Here is a 15,997-nt window from a genome sequence, read left to right on the forward strand (position 1 = left end):
AGGCTTGTTCATCTGTTTCAAAGTCGACAGCCCTCCCCAACACTTCAGAATTCGTATCCAGTCGGGTCTTTTAAAAAATAAAAAAAATCGAGCAGCACCTCACACATTTCATGGTGGGAGTTAATTATCACCACTTAGGGGGAGTTCGAGGCACCAGGCTGTTAGCTCCAAAACACACCAGGCTTATGACGCTAACCCAAGCAAGTACATGCCCAGTTCGCCAGTTACAAAGGGTCTCTGACATACAGGCTTTGGATGCTGGCTCATGTACGTTCCTCATAGTTAAAATAAAAAAGTCTGAAACTTTGCTATTAATTACCTATTGTAATCAACAGATACCGCGAGTCATCCCAGCTTAGCCTCCTACGCCACAAACCACCATTTGTCTCTTCAAAGGCTCCGCTCCCCGCCCCCCACCTGCACCACTCTCCTACTTCTCCTCCCACGTGCCCCTAGCGCTTACATCCCTATCACTCCCCCCTCCCACCTCCCAAACAGCATCGAGCCAGGAAGACAGTAAACGAGGCCCCATCGTCTCTCGAAACCGCTACTAATAAGACTACATGTATGTTTTCTATCCTATGTTTCCATGTTTATTTCCCTTCAATTTACTGAAACTCAGTTCTTCCAAGAAACACACGGATCACAGCTCGATCTCCTTTCAAGTACCGTGTGACGCTTTTCATGTGCCATGTGACGCTTCTAGTTAGTACAAGCTCGGTAGGAAAGGCCTGGGAGGCATTGTAAAACAGCACACTTTAAATGCGCCTTTTGGTTTAAAAAACGTGTCCCGCACAAGTGCACATAACTTATGTAATCATATTTTTTAACCTAAAAAATGCACTTCGGCACTCTGCCCGGCGGAGTTTGGGCAATCTAAACACACACTCGACGGCTTTGTTACTATCAACGGGTGTGAAACACACTTAGAGCTTGAACCGCGATAGCCTGTTTCTGTACAGCATCCAGTCCAAGCCGCATTTCGCGTGCCTTGTAGTTTACACCAGTTTGTCATCGCTCTGGAAATAATGACGATATATGTGGGCGGTATAATGTATTTTATGTAAGCACGCACACGGCATGTGGTATACATTTCGATAGTACGGGGTCCACATTAGATATTAGAGCCACTAGCTGGCCAGGTTGACCTAATGCGTTTCAGAGAACTTTGATGTAAAACAGCCCTTTATATCAATACGTCTAAGTCACGTAAATACAAAACATGTTGCATTACAAATGCTATAGGTGTCACATTTGCGAAAGTTATAACTATTGGCATTGTAAATGACAAAGCTATTAATTTAGCTATTTTAAAAAACAACACATAAATAAAAAAAATGTCATTTATAAGACCAATAGCTCAAACTTTCCTAATGCGAGACCTATTGCATTTCCAATGTTTGTTTTACTTTGGTATACCTCAGTAATGACTGCAACGAGAGACGGACGTTGAGGTAATGAAAATTAGCAGTAGGTAATCTGAGCATTTTGTCTTCATTCAAGTTTAGATAAATCTAGCATGTTACCTTTCCTCTCCATCAGAAAAAAACTCCACTTTATTAAGGTTAGGGTGCGGTGAAAAGGTTGCCTTACCCATGCCCGTCAACTCACCACATTTTCCAGTTCATCCTCTTTTTACTTCTATTTGCCGGCCTGACAAATAAAATAGCTCAATTGGCCTTACACATCCTCCAAGAAACAGTTCATTCTCTTTTCGCCTTAATGGGATCCTCTTCTTAAACGCCTAACTTGCCCTGCATTTTTGAGTCAAGAGGCTGACATGTATACATTTCCTCCACCAAAGGTAAGGTGAGGGATGGAGGTTTTCATCTCTCGTTTGGCTGCCTCAGTGGGATGTGGAGAAGAGGCCTTTATCCTCTCAATAAGTAGTTATAAGATAATTAAATTGCATTTCCTTCCACCCGAAGTAACATGAGGAGAGCAGGTTGTGTTTCCCTTCAAGGGTGAGGTAAGGAGAACAGGTTGTCTTTCTCCTCCATCGGGGAGGGGTAGGGTTTCCACATTTTCCCAGGCGAAATACCTGCTATTCGTTGTTGTTTTAAAACCTCTGCAAAGACACGGACATGATACTATATAGGACTTTAAACAAAACTGCATGTTTTTATTTGTAACAAGCCTTTTAAGTCATGGATCATTAACGCAGTTCTAAAACACATTTAAAGTGCTTTCTATTCATAATTTCTGTTTGAAGTAAGTACAGATAAGGGCTAAAAAATGGCGGTTTTAGTTGATTTCTCTCATTTTTGTACCAGCCAGGGCACTAAAACGCAGGAGGCAACCCTTGGGGTGGGGCGAAGAGAACAGGTGGCACTTATGCCATCAGACGTAAGGTGAGGAGAACAAGTTTTCACTCCTTCAAAGGCAACTGCTGAGGCAAAAGATGTGCATATAGGGGAGGGTCATTTTGATATTTCCTTCATCACCGGAAAGGGTGAGTAAATAGAGTATACTGTTTACTTTTCTTCTGGTTATGATGAAGGAGAGCAGATTTCCTCTTCTTAAAAGGTGGAGGTGTGCAGAGCTGGTAGCATTTCCAGGCTGCACCGCTGACAGGGCGAAAAAAAACGGGTGATTGTCAGAGGGGCGGCTGAGGTTGCCTCCACAGTTTTAGGTGCTGCGTTTAGGGGACGTTGTTTACCTCAAGGGCGAGGCGAGCGGGCTGCGTGTCCCTCTCCCCGGAGTGGGCGAGACCGGCTCCGTGCCATGTGCTCCCCTGCTGGTGGGAGGGGTAGCGGTTCTGTGTGAACTATTTTCTCCTGCCAGCAGAGTGAGCTCACGCCTGCTGCGAGAGCACTCTAGGCTCCGGGAGCCTCCCAGCCGTCCCCTGCCCTCGCTCGGTCCACCCTCCAGCCCCTCAGACTTTGAGAATAAACTTCTAGCCGCGGACACCTGACAGCCTGGCTCTCGCCGCCGCCCCTAACCGCCCCTCCCTCGACCGTGCCTCGCTGAGGAGACCCCGCCATGGCCTCGGAGGAGCTGGCCTCGAAGCTGCAGCGCCGCCTGCTGCTGGGGGACGCGGAGCCCCCGGCCCCGGAGGACAGCGCGCCCCTCGCCGGGGAGGAGGTCCCGCAGGAGAAGCCGCCCACCGCCAGCGCCGACTCGGAGCTGAGCGCCAAGCTGAGCCGCCGGCAGGACATCAACGAGGGCAGCGCCCGGCCGCGGCAGAGCCGGGTCTTCAACCCCTACACGGAGTTCAAGGAGTTCAGCCGCAAGCAGGTCAAGGACATGGAGGACATGTTCAGACTGTGAGTGAGTAGCGCACCCGCGCAACACAATAATGCTTTATTGACAAGCAGGGCCACGCCGAGGAGCACAATGAGTGTCTTTATCCATTCACGCGCGAGCGCCCGGACCTAGTTCTGCAGCGGGGATGGTGCACGCCAAAGCCCCGCTGTTCCTTACATACCTGTCAGCAAGTTGGCCCTCGACGAGGGTGAGGCGCGAAGGTTATGAGGGTGACGCATTAAAGTGAATAGAGGGTGATACAGATTTGCAAAAAAGGTTACCCATTACACTGGATAGGGGAAAAATATTTTGTTTGAGAGTGATGCAAGTTTGCCAAGAGGGAGACCAGGTGGAAGGCTATGATGGGGGTGCTAGGGTGATACCCGCCAAGGACGGGTGAGTTGACAGGTATGTTAGAAGGGACCGTGCTGCTGCTCAGGCACTCACCCCTGTAGTTGTAACCTTTTTTGTGTACTACTTGCTGCGGACTGTAGTAGCTACCTGGTAGTGCACGTCCCTTCTCGTGCTATTCTGAAGCAACCTATTCGGATTACCTTTCCCTGAAATCTCTTCCCATCTCGCTCTTAATGTCAACTCTATATCCATGCACACTTATGCACTCCTGCACTTACTACTCTCTCCCCATACCTATTTTTTCATGCACTGCTCCCATCGTACTTTTTTCCACTTCTCCGTTGCTATTTTCCTCTCTTCATACCCTCTTCCTCTATATCTTTTTCTTTAACCCCTTCTGTATGCTTCCCTTGATCTGCGCACTCCCCACATGGGTTTCTCCCTTCCTGTATCCCTCCTCCATTCACATGCTACGCCTGGAATTCTTTTCTCCTATGTTTTGGAGTAATGCAAAATGATGGGGCCTCCCTGCAGCATGAGGTGAGGGACCCCTGATATTCATCGGCTTTCGGCTGAATAGGATTCTCCCAAAAGGTTGGGGGATCCCTTGAGGTTTGGGGCCTCCCTGTGTTATGCTGCTGCTCATGTACATATCCTCCAGCACTGTGCTCTTGTCACTTATTCCACTTTATATCTTCCCCTCATTCCCTCCCCCCCCTTCCCTCCGCCCCATGTACTATTTTTGACCAGTACATCCTTTTCGTGTTCCATCTCTTCTCCTACATTTTGGTCTTTCCCCTGTACCTCCATCTTCTTTTCTGTAGGCCATTACTCCTTTGCTGTCCCTATGGCGACTCCCTCACTCCAGGGCATTATGGACAATTGGCATGATTTAGAGTTTGGCTGATAGAGTTTAATGCATTGGGATGGCAGAAGACAGTACACCTCCTGAATTCGGAGGGTCCTCTGCCTACCAAATTTAGACTTGTCTCTGAGCTGCAACTCTGTACACTGACTAGAACTGCCATAATGGCGGTTCCAGTCAATGTAAGAAAAGTTAGACGGATGCCACTGTCAACCATGGCGACCAGGCGTCTTGCTTTTCTAAAACAACTCCCAAAGCAGGAGTTTTTCAGGAGTTTAAAAAAAAAAACGAATGGCCCTTACACTATCGTAATTTTCTCCCAGGTTGTTGGGGTCGCTACTGTTCTTTTCATACCCCTTTCTGCCAGGTTGTTCGTGGCAGTGACAGACAGGAAAAGAAATGCTTTATACTGTCCACTCTAAATAGGACAGATGGTGTAAATTCTTCCTCTGATGGCCCCTACTCCATCCGGCTGTTGGAGAAAGTACTCCCTCAACTGAGCCAGCGGGGGCTCCTTCGACAGGATACTTAGGGCCGCCAAACTGTAAATAAGGAAAACGCACCAAGTGTTTAGTGGACAGGGTACACCATCACATTTGCAACCGGGTACTCTAGCCACACAACTTTAAATCAGGCCTAATGTTTCCAGTCCTGAACCTTTCTCTTAAAAGTTATTGATTCAAGTTTGTTAAACTGGTTAGTTCAATAGAAGCACAGCAAGACTACAACACCCAGAATGAGTTAGGCTATCATACAGAAAAGCCCAGGACTGGAAAGGAATGAGGTGATCACCCTAGGCCTTCCTCTCACCTGTGCTCTCTGTATCTGAACTCTCTCCCCCTGAAAACTCTTCCTGTCCTGCTCTCCTCCTATACTTCTAATCAACTGTGCTTACCCAGACCACTCATAATACAACACAGGGTCCTCAACAAAATGCTGAGAAGAGCCACTCTGCACATGTTATTCAACGTTCATTTCTGGAACGTTTCTGCTGTAAAATGATGGTATGGAAATGGTAATTGAAAATTGAATCCTCTCCATGCACGAGACCCATTGAGCTCCTGCAGACACACTGCTGAGCTTCTGAAGGGACCATGGCTTCTGGTGCCATGTGAGAAAATAACAGTGTGACCAGTGTACACTCTTAGTTTTTATTATTGATTCCTTTGCTTATTTTTGTATGTTTTAGCCGACATCTATGTTGAATATCTATGATGCATGGGTGCAGTGCCCTGGCAACATGCACTGTTATAATATCCTTAATTTGTGGACAATCTACCACTCATTACTCCTAGCACTCTCATGCTGAATTTTGCAATTCTTTTAACTATTATTCTTTACTCATTTTATCCCACTTGTCACCCATTGCACTCTCATGGTAAATGGCACAATTCCTTTAATATTCTGAACTCATTTTGATCAGTCTTCATAATTTCTCATAACAGGATTGCAACACAATCTCGCTTTGTTGAGGTTCCAGTGACCAGGCTTATGATCTCCCATGTTCCCTGATGAAGTACTTTTAGTGCAAAATGCACTAGGAAGTAATTGAAAGAGTTCTGTTGAATTAAAGATCGGTTAATTGACTAATTACAGAAAGACCATTCCTGATGAACGTACAATGAGTACAATTGATTAATCCAACCATTAGGAAAGAAAAACGTGTTTGGTTGTACATTTTATACAAAAAGAAAAAAAAATGAAAAATGGAACTTATATGTATAGTCATACGCCTGCGCGGAGTTCTTTTCCGCGGAACCCAGCGAAGTTTAAAAAAAACTCTGGAAATCCGCAGAGGCAGAGTGTGCAGCAACGGCCTGTGTTGAAAAATCCTGGAGAAGGTCTAGTGCGATTTTTCTTTCTCGCCAACTTAACATTGGCGAGCCGCGTGAGAGAAAAACCTCTGCTCCACGTCACTTTGCGGAGTTGTGTGGAACTCCGACAAATCCACCAGCGGAGCAGAATTCTTCGCCCGCCCTTGGTTAACAGGCTCGGACTCGTAACCAAAAACAGCCATGGCAAAAATATTCTAATCCACCCCACTCCATTGGCCCTCTTCATTTCTCTCTCTTTCTTCCATCCATTTTCTGCCTCTTGTTCTCTCCTATATTTCTAATCAATCCTCTCTCTCTTCCCTTCCACTCACTTTCATTCATCTTTGTTTCTCTTTGCTTCCTCTCTCTCTTTTTGCATATACCCCGCTCGGTGTCACGGGCGCCAGCTGCATTCCTGGAACGCCAAAGGACAACCTCTAAAGGACCCAGTCCACCAGGCAAATGGCCAGTGAGTTAAATGGCCTGGCCGGCCCTGCCTGCAACTCTTTTCTTTACTCATGCCTTTATCCCACTTCCCACTAGCTCCCTCTTTCTCTTTTTCTAGAATCTCTAATTTATATTCCTCTTCCGCTCTGTCCATTCTTTTACCCCCTTCTGTGCAGCCTAATGCAGCCATGTTTTGCTGTCCCTGTGATGCTGCTGGGCTCTCTGTGCCCTGGTTCACCTTCAAACACCTCCCTGTTCTCATCTCAGTCTGTTCTTATCTTCTCCACACTCAACAGTACAATAACGGTTTATTGTCTTCAATTATGTGTTTACAGCTGTTACCAAAGCTCGTGTGGGACCATTGTTATTGCAACAGCTTCACATAAGGGGTTGTATGTCATTGATGGCACGTTGACACGTACTCCTTTGTCTTTTCTGGGAGTTCACCCAACATTATGCAAATCCTGCGGTCATTTGTTAAGATTTCCTTCGCCAGCCATTGTGCAGGATAAATCTTCAGAGTAGCGTTCCCGTCTTTCCTCTGATCTGGGGCAGCATACGAGGAAGTAATTTCATTTTCATTAATACCAAGGTCACGTTACTGACAGATTTGATCCAGTTCTGTTTCCTGATCTGCCCGTGCCACCAGGCGCGTAGCTTCCATTTGTGCGGCAGGTGCAGTGGCACCGGGGCGCACTGCACTCATGTGATTGCTGTATTTCAAAGTTCAAACAGCGGCGACGGAGTCTTTTCTTTTCCTTGCAATAGGGCCCGTGACCCACTGGCTACGCCACTGCGCGCCCCCTCCCTGGTCTGCAGTCACAGACTCGTGACTTTCCCGTCACTTCTGTGTGTTTGCGACTGCAGAGTGAGGTTAAGTTTTCTGCCAGGGCGGCGCTTCTTTCTGCAGCAGTTCCTTCGGCCTTGTGACCGGGCTGGGTGTCTCTTGCGCAGAGCGGCACACTGGCAGCACGAGCTGTGCTGTGTGTTTAAGAGGGCGAGGCTGAAGCGCAGAAGGTGTCATGCACTCCGCAGCTTAAGGAACCTGTTTATCTTTAGCGATGCTAATAAGGATGATTGTGGTGATCCCTTGCTGTGAGTGAAGAAGCCTTAAGCCACAGTGGCACCGCGCCTAAAGCCTATAATGCTGTCAGCCGATCGGGCATTAGCCTGGTAAGCCAAGTGGCCAGACTGACACTGCCCAAGCTCACACATGCTTACATTTCGAAACAGGAAAGAGGTAGATAAAAAAAGGGGGTTATGTATTATTCCCAATGACTAGGTTTTAAACGGAAGCAATTTTAGGGGGAGAAAGCTAAAATAAAGCACTTTTTGGCTTTAAAATTCGTGAATCTCCCACGTAAATCATGACTGTTGCATGTATGCCTGCTACTCCTTACTGTACTCTTTTCCTCCCCCCTGGTCTCTCCCCACGTACTCTTTCATTTGTTTTTTTATGTTCCCCGTATTCTTCCAGTCCCCTCTCCGTGCACTACTTTCCCCCTTGTATTCCTCTTTCTGCACCTTTGACCTCCCTTTTTGTCCCTCTACATGTTCCTCTTTTCTTCTCTACCTTTTTGCCTTCCTTCTTGTCCTTCTCTGCACACCTGTATGCCCTACATTACTGTTTCCCATTTCTCTGCACGTCTCCTTTCTCTTCCCCCTATTTCCACAACTGTTCCTTCCACCCCTCTCTACTTCTGTACTTCTTTCCTTCTGTACTTTTCTCCCCTCTACCATTCTTCTGTTTCCCTTACCGCCTTTCTCCTTTCATTTCCTTTACTTTTTGGACTTCACGCCCCTCTTGTATTGTTCTCTCTTGTACTTTATTTTATATATTAATAATACGTTTTAATTTATACGGATAGATTACAGATTCAGTATGCACTACACTACTTGAGGTCATACAGTAGCATAATTGTAAATGTATACAGTAAAAGAGTGATAGTCTAAATCGAAAGTTCAGTCAGGTGTTTAATCTTGAGTCGTCTCAAAACTCCTGTCTCATTTCCTCTTCTCTTATACTTCTGACTCCTCCCCGCTCTTCTTGCGCCTATTGTGCTTATTCCGCTTGGATTTCTTTCTGTTTGACTCTGCTTCTCTCTTGTCGGCAGTCTCCTCATGTCCATTTAGTTTGGCTCCTTTCATTTTTTTAGTCTAGCTGTCTCTTCTCTTTGCCACCCTTTACTCTTTATTTCTTCACTCTTACTAGACAACCCCGTATATTTCTTCTTCCTTTACTATTCCTATCCCATTTTATCTAATAGTTTTTTAGGTTGAACCTGGGCAGCGCATGCGCTGCTCTGTGAGGCATGCTGTATTCGAGTATGGACTTGAAGCTCCACCCATATTTTTTTTCATTAGCTTGTCCTTTGCAAATGCTGACTTCTGATTTGTTAATAGGCTTGTTAGTCTCTCCTCAGTACTGCCTTGTCTTCATTTGTAACCTCCCATGCGGACTGGCCCTTTTGCTTCTTTTGTTACACGGTATGTCTTATTTAGTCTTTAAGTACTATTTCTTTAATGAGTTCCTCCTCCTTCAGGCACGACATGCTTTCCTGCAAAGTTCAGCGCGCCTTGCGCTCTTTCACTTTCCAAGCAGCCCAGGACAAGGGTGATCACTTCTTTTAAATTAAATAGGCCTCGCATTTTTTCCAGAGTTTGAGCTATTGGCATTGTAAATGGCAATGCCTTTTATTTATGTGTTCATTATCAAAACAGATAATTAAAAGGCATTGTCATTTTCGATGCCAAGATCTTAAACTCTCGCAAATGCGAGACCTATTGCATTGCAAATGCTTGTCCCTGTTTCCTTCCTATTAGCTACAAGTCTTTCCATTTTGCGTTATCACTTCTATATTTTACCTGATCTCTATTTTCTCTCGCTCAATTTTTTCTATCTCTCTCTACGAGCCCTTCCCCCTTTTCCTCATCTTTCTCTACACCCCATCCATTCTTCCAGCTGTCTCACACTTTTCTGTTATCGGGTCTGGCTGAATAGAGCTTTAGCTACTTTAATTGGTCAGGTCTGAGTATATGATTACAAAGACTATCGTTGCTGATTTTGTAAACCACACGTTGTTGCATAATTTGTGTGAGTTTAAAGAGGACGCGCACAGTGCAGAAAAACACAGCCTTGGAAAGGCTTCTTGGGAAAATACATTTATCTCTTCTTATTCTTAAAGATTGTCCACAAATCCTGTACTGTGCCATTTTACTGCCAAAGGTTACTTGCATTTGAATGTATTTTATGATGTATTTATACATCCCAAGGGCAGTCAGAGGGTTAAAAGTATGACATTCGGCTGATAAGAGCGATGTTCTAATAATAGATGTTCTACTGAGCATTGACTTTGAAATATGATGGCTTTTTAAAATTAGAATTACAAATGGGAGCACTCTTGTTTTGAATCCGTTGTGATTGTCTGGTTATGAGGATTCGGGTTCAAGCAGTTGGGAGGCGGAGCTGCTGGCTGCTCTGGTGGTGGCTCCGGATAGTGAACTGGAATTGAAGTTCAGTTTCTACATTGAAATCGATACATCTTCTGTTCTGTTATTACATGTTTGATGGCGTTGAAGAAAGGATCCAAACCCAGGCATACATAATAGGGCAGGGTTTAGTTAGTGGGATTCTATCAAGCATGTGGCAACCATGCTGGAAAGTGATAATACTGTGCTTTGAGGCGTATGACTAATTACCATGCATCATACCCATGTGGTAAAGGGTACAATACCACGTTTCCAGGTAGCATTTAAATCCAGCATGAGAGTAAAGAGTTATATAGGGTTGTGCATATGGTTAGACAACATGTTAGTACCTTCAGTGAATTTATCTTATTAGGTTGGGGTACTTTTTCCCATGTTTATGGGCCCTGTTTTTTTATAAGAAAGTTAATTCTTAATACATTGGTATAAACCTATATACATTGATAGCTGTGTGGTGAGGTCGGTTTCAACTGGACCCCATTTTGGAAGTCTGCCTAATGGCTTTCCCTGGTAAGTGAGCAGAAGTGTGTGTGTGTGTGTGTTTTTTATATATATATATATATATATATATATATATATATATATATATAGTGTTATGTATTATACACATGATTCACCCACTCTGCGGACTGGACCGTACTAGTCTTGCCAATGTTGGTAAACCTTGACTAAGCCATATAAACACTATCTCTGTCAGAACCATAATGTTTTGGAGACCAGTACCGGTAGTGTGTATACATTTTTTCAAGTGAGAGCATCAAAAAACAAAGTGCAGTTATATTTACTTTGGTCTAAATATACCCAACCCCAGTATCAGACATGTATGGAGTTAGAATAGTAAATATGGACCCCAATTACTGTCAATGACTGGTCCTCATAAATGTAGATATGGTATGGTGTGTGTGTTTATACACTTTTCACTGAATGTAGCAGGTTTTTGGAAGCGCTCGCCACATCTCCCTAACTGGACAAGAGCAAGGCCTGACTGTTCAGCCTGAGAACTCCTAGAAAGTCAAAGACTGAAAAAGAAGTACTTCGCAATTCCCCGAGCTCGCAATAGAATAGCGTTCCCAAGGTTCCATGAACAGCAAGCAGTATTTTTTACAAGTATTGCCTTGATTGCTTAAGTTCCCAAGGCCCCTCGTGTAACATACATTCCTGAGAGCAAATTGGAGGTTGTACTATACAGTTATCTTGCTGAAATAATAAGGGACTATAACCAGTGCAAGTATCGATTATGGTCAGTTCTTCATGGAGAGTGCCAAGAGGAGGTTGAGAATTGTGCCCTTTGCTGGACGTTTTTTATTCTTTTTGATAATACCTGCATTTGATATTGCCTGCAGTTCTATGATAGAGGATCGCATGGCTAAAACACGTGTGCCTCTACCACGCAGCGCAAACCACAAATTCACCTTACCCACGCATTCCTTTATCATGCAATTTCGTGGTAAAGGCATGAATGGTAAAGTGGTGAGCGTGGCTAAGGTCGCGACCCCTGCCCTAAGCTAAAAACCTTCTACCTGTCCCTCCACCGCCCTGAGGTCCAAATACCCCTACCCCCATGCTGTCCCTAACCCTTAACATACACTACCTTACCTCCTCACACCCCGCTCTGTTCCTAAAACTACCCCAACCCCTTTCACTGCTCTTAGGCTAAAACCCTAACCCCTAATTAAAAAAAACTACCTGACCCTCCCCCACCCCTGCCACGAGCCCTAAAAACAACCCGCCCTCTCCTAAGCCCTAAAAACAACCCTAACTAACCATTCCCTTCCCCCTGCCGTGAGGCCTGAAACCTTGTTCCCTAATGTACAATACCCCAATCCCCTCCCATTCGCTGTCCCTTAAACTACCCCAACTTCTACCATTGCCCTTAGGCCTAATACCCTAATGCCCTAATTAAAATACTCGCCGAGCTCTGAAAACCACCCTGACCCCCCCAGCTCTGAAACGACCTAACCCCCAGTCCTTAAAAACGACCACACCCACCCTGCCCTAAAAACGAACCCACCACTGAAAACGACACCAACCCTGAAAACGACCCCCCACATCCCCAGCCCTGAAAACGACACCACCCACCCCAAGCCCTGAATAACGACCCCTACTCAACTACCCCGCAACCCATTCAAATTAGCCCCAACCCTTACAATACCTGGCCCCAGACCCACTTACCTCACCGTGTCCTCTCTTCCTGCTTCCTCCAAGCTGAAACTAGACCGTGCACTGCCTTAACCACATACATGCGTGGTTAAGGCGTGTGGTAGTGATTGCGTAGTCAGAACACATGTGGCTGTGCCCGCATTGTACCGACTGTTTCCCATTACCTGCGTTTGAGTATTATTTTACCCGCATTTCTTCACATCAGTAGTAATGTTGTGCTGAAGAATTGGTTGTGTGACAAACGCAACTCTACTCCAAAATCCTCACCTGTGCTGTCATGAACACCGATCCACTTCACGAGCTCGCCTGACAGCTAGAGATAACTCAGTTCACAGTTTGTGCCATGCAATACTCATATGCTACACGAAAAGAAGCACAACATCTGGGAAAAGAAAACACTCATAGGAAATACAAGAGAGTAAACAGTGTGACATTGAACAGTGAAAACATTGCTCTCTTGAATCACTTTATGGGGTTTTGCTCGCTTTATCAAGGAATAAATCATTGTGTTTGCTTTAAAAGTTAAGGACTTGAAAGACAGGTCCTGTGTAATTGCCCATTTCAGTCTGTCCTTAAAAAACCCTGGTGCTGGGCACCCACTCCACATAAACCCAGACTCCAATTCATTCTGACTCACTTATGCTCTTTCTCTCTTTAATAGAAAGTTACACTCACTCACTCACTCTCTCTTCCTTCTCCCGTCCCTGTCTCTCTATTACCCTTCCCCCTCTCTCTAAGGCTGTAAGTTCAGGCAGTTCGCCAGTCACCCGTGTTGTCCTGTTTACAAAAACTAATGAGCTCTCAAAAAGAGTCCCTTGTCCAATTAAATGAGTGCCGGTGGGGCCCACTGGCAGTAGCATCCTTGACTGAACTCAACCCATTGCCATACCTTTTCTGAAGCCAAACTGCGAATGTTAACCCTGGTGCAATCTGTACCCTTTTGCCTCCATAGAAGTGTCTCCTAAATCTGTAATGGAAATGGCTCTGAGGTTTTGAAGATTTGGTATTTTATTTAACCCATTATGTACAGCAAATGTGTTGCATTGCGTTAGTCGTATGCCTCCGTTTTGCCTTAGTCGAGTGTGTGGCACTGTCAACACAGCCCACCCACCTCTCAGGCCTTGTACATTTCAGCTGCCCGACTGAGACTTGGTAAGCTTTAGGGAACACATACAAAAGATCCAGCTACAAGCAAGAGCAAAAAGAAGAAACCCCATAACTGATATTATTTGCACATCATTACAACTCCTACCACGTACACCGTCAATGTTCTCTCTTTCCAGTACATCAATCTTTGTTGTGGCATATGCATCGCTGTGGCTCTGAAATCCTCATGTTCTTCTATTTTTAGTTCTAGCCATTTTTTTCTGTATTTAAGTCATTAACTCTATTCTTTATCGTGGACCTGTGCCTATAAAGCAATTTTTTATCTCATTAAAGCTGTCTGCTTGTTGACATTCTTAAACTATTTTCAATACTTCACATTGACTTTATGTTGGGGGTGGACTGTACCCACGAGGAGCATGATCATTATTAATTTGCATAAGGTGACCCTTTCTGTAGAGCGGCACGGTGTGTGAAAAATTATGGATTGGAATGCTACTCCAATGCGAATGCCGCTGATTTAGACTCTTTGCAAGCATTCTTCTCATCATCTTTGCGAGTTTCATGTAATGCCCTAAGTGGCCATAGGTATGCTCAAAAGTGGGTATATTTTAATTGTGCTTGCCTTACCTGACAAGTTCTAATAAGGCTGTAAATGGTCTGGGGTTGCTTGTGGTCCTGTCTGGAGGAGTTCTCGCCTTGCAGTTCGCGATGAACTGTTCCCATGAGGACAAGGGACAGTACTGATCTGCATTTGGCAGACACCTGTCTAAAGTGGCACAGTGGGTGAAAAACAACTGGTCAGAATGCTACCCAGGGCAATTTTGAGTCTTTAAAAATATTTGCACGCATTGCTCTCATCACCTTCTGTGTGTTGTATGTATCCCCCTCCTCCCACCAGAGTGACAAAATGGTGAATCAGTGCTACTTCACATAAGTTCTTTGTGCAACTATGGTTACCCCTATTTTCTAGGTAGTGGGCATAGATGTGGCTGTACAATGATTTTCTGAAACGTCTGCCTGTTTTTACTAATTTTAATATATTGGCTGTTTGTGATTTCCTGTCTAAATACCTTGTACAGAGTACTTCTTTTCTCAAAGGAAAGTATGTCAAATAAAGTGTAATCTGAAATCGGGGTCTGAAACACCACTGGGTTTGTTAAAGGTAGATGCTGCTGAACGTGGTTTATAAAGTTCACAGATACATCGGTTTTCGAGAGAAGTGCCTCTCCTGTTACAAGGAATGGAATGTTCACCAGGTAGAAAATTCATCAACGGATAGACCTAGGAGGGAAAGTTTGGAAACCTAAAAATAAATTGATCTATTGCAGGTAGGTGAGAAATCCCTGATATTGCCCCTAAGGCTGAACTTAGGACTGGTAGGTACATAAAGCAATGTCACAATGGCGGACCCTAGGTACTGCACCTCACGTTTCAGCAAATCCGAGTCCCGTGCACTACTGTTCCACTACCTGCCGTTGTTTCGTGTCTCTGTCCAACAGAAATATAATAATAATTCAAATGGAAAGGTGCACTGGGGAAAGTGTTTTCATCCAAAAGCTTCCATGCAGTATTTAAAAGAAGTCTTTTGATTTTTTTTCTTCTTCACTTGAAATCCCAAAATGTACATTTACCATCCAGCCAACACGTTTCATTCAAGACTTCTCTTTTGAACTTCATGTTGCATGGAATCTGTTGGATGAGAACACTTTTCCCAGTGCACCTTTCCATTTGGAATATGACTGGTAGGTACATGTTAAAAGTTATGCAGTAGTGGTTCATTGTTGGTTGTTGCTGGAGATCACTGAGACATTTGCCTTAGGAAATTTACTAATGATATGTGTTGTGAACCAGCAGGAAAGAGGTTCTCCGTTACTAAATAATGCACACAGGACACATTTATTTTGGACATGGCAGATTAACTGGATTATGTGTTACATATGCTTGTTACTTGAATAATGATTTTTGGGAGCTTGTGTAACTGAAATTGATTTACGTGAATTTTTAGTATCTGCAAACTGCCTTACAATCATGTAGTATATTTTAGTATTACGCTCCAAAAATGGTAGATGGATTTAATTAATTTTGATATGGAAGTCTCTGCATTCATATTGTAGCCGGGGCCTAGGAGAGGATCTCCAACTAAGAGCGTATTTGCCTGTTAAGTTATTGGACAGGACAAAATTAAGAAAATGTGTTCCTTTTTAGGTCCGGGCTTTGAGACAGTTATAGCTGTCGTCAGACTATTGTTTCTTCAAAATATGCATACATCTATCTATACTAATATAGTAAAGAGCGCGCCCAAACCTTTGAGGCGGATAATCTCAGGAACCACAGCACCAATCACAACACCCAATACAGCATTGGAAAGGGCAGTTGCAGCAGATGGGCATAGGCTATAGAGCTGGCCACCATATACATTCGAAGGGTAAAAGAACCTTAGGGGCAAAGTGGTCCCTTGTGGGCGTTGTGCTCGGGGCGTTGTGCTGGGTGTGTGTGTTGTGGTAGGGGCGTGGCCATA

The 15,997-nt window shown here is 44.6% G+C and overlaps 1 protein-coding gene across 1 annotated transcript in view; it reads left to right on the forward strand.

Moving 5' to 3' along the window:
- Nucleotides 1–2,760: 2,760 nt before the first annotated feature.
- Nucleotides 2,761–15,997, forward strand: part of EFHD1 (EF-hand domain family member D1) — a 352,312-nt gene continuing 339,075 nt past the window's right edge. The window contains exon 1 of the mRNA XM_078666004.1: nt 2,761–3,266. Within this exon, the coding sequence (XP_078522130.1) occupies nt 2,983–3,266 (284 nt within the window). The 5' untranslated portion in view covers nt 2,761–2,982. The remainder of the gene's footprint in view (nt 3,267–15,997) is intronic.

The sequence above is a fragment of the Lissotriton helveticus genome, chromosome 11 (genome assembly GCF_964261635.1).
Source record: "Lissotriton helveticus chromosome 11, aLisHel1.1, whole genome shotgun sequence".
Classification (NCBI taxonomy): Eukaryota; Metazoa; Chordata; class Amphibia; order Caudata; family Salamandridae; genus Lissotriton; species Lissotriton helveticus.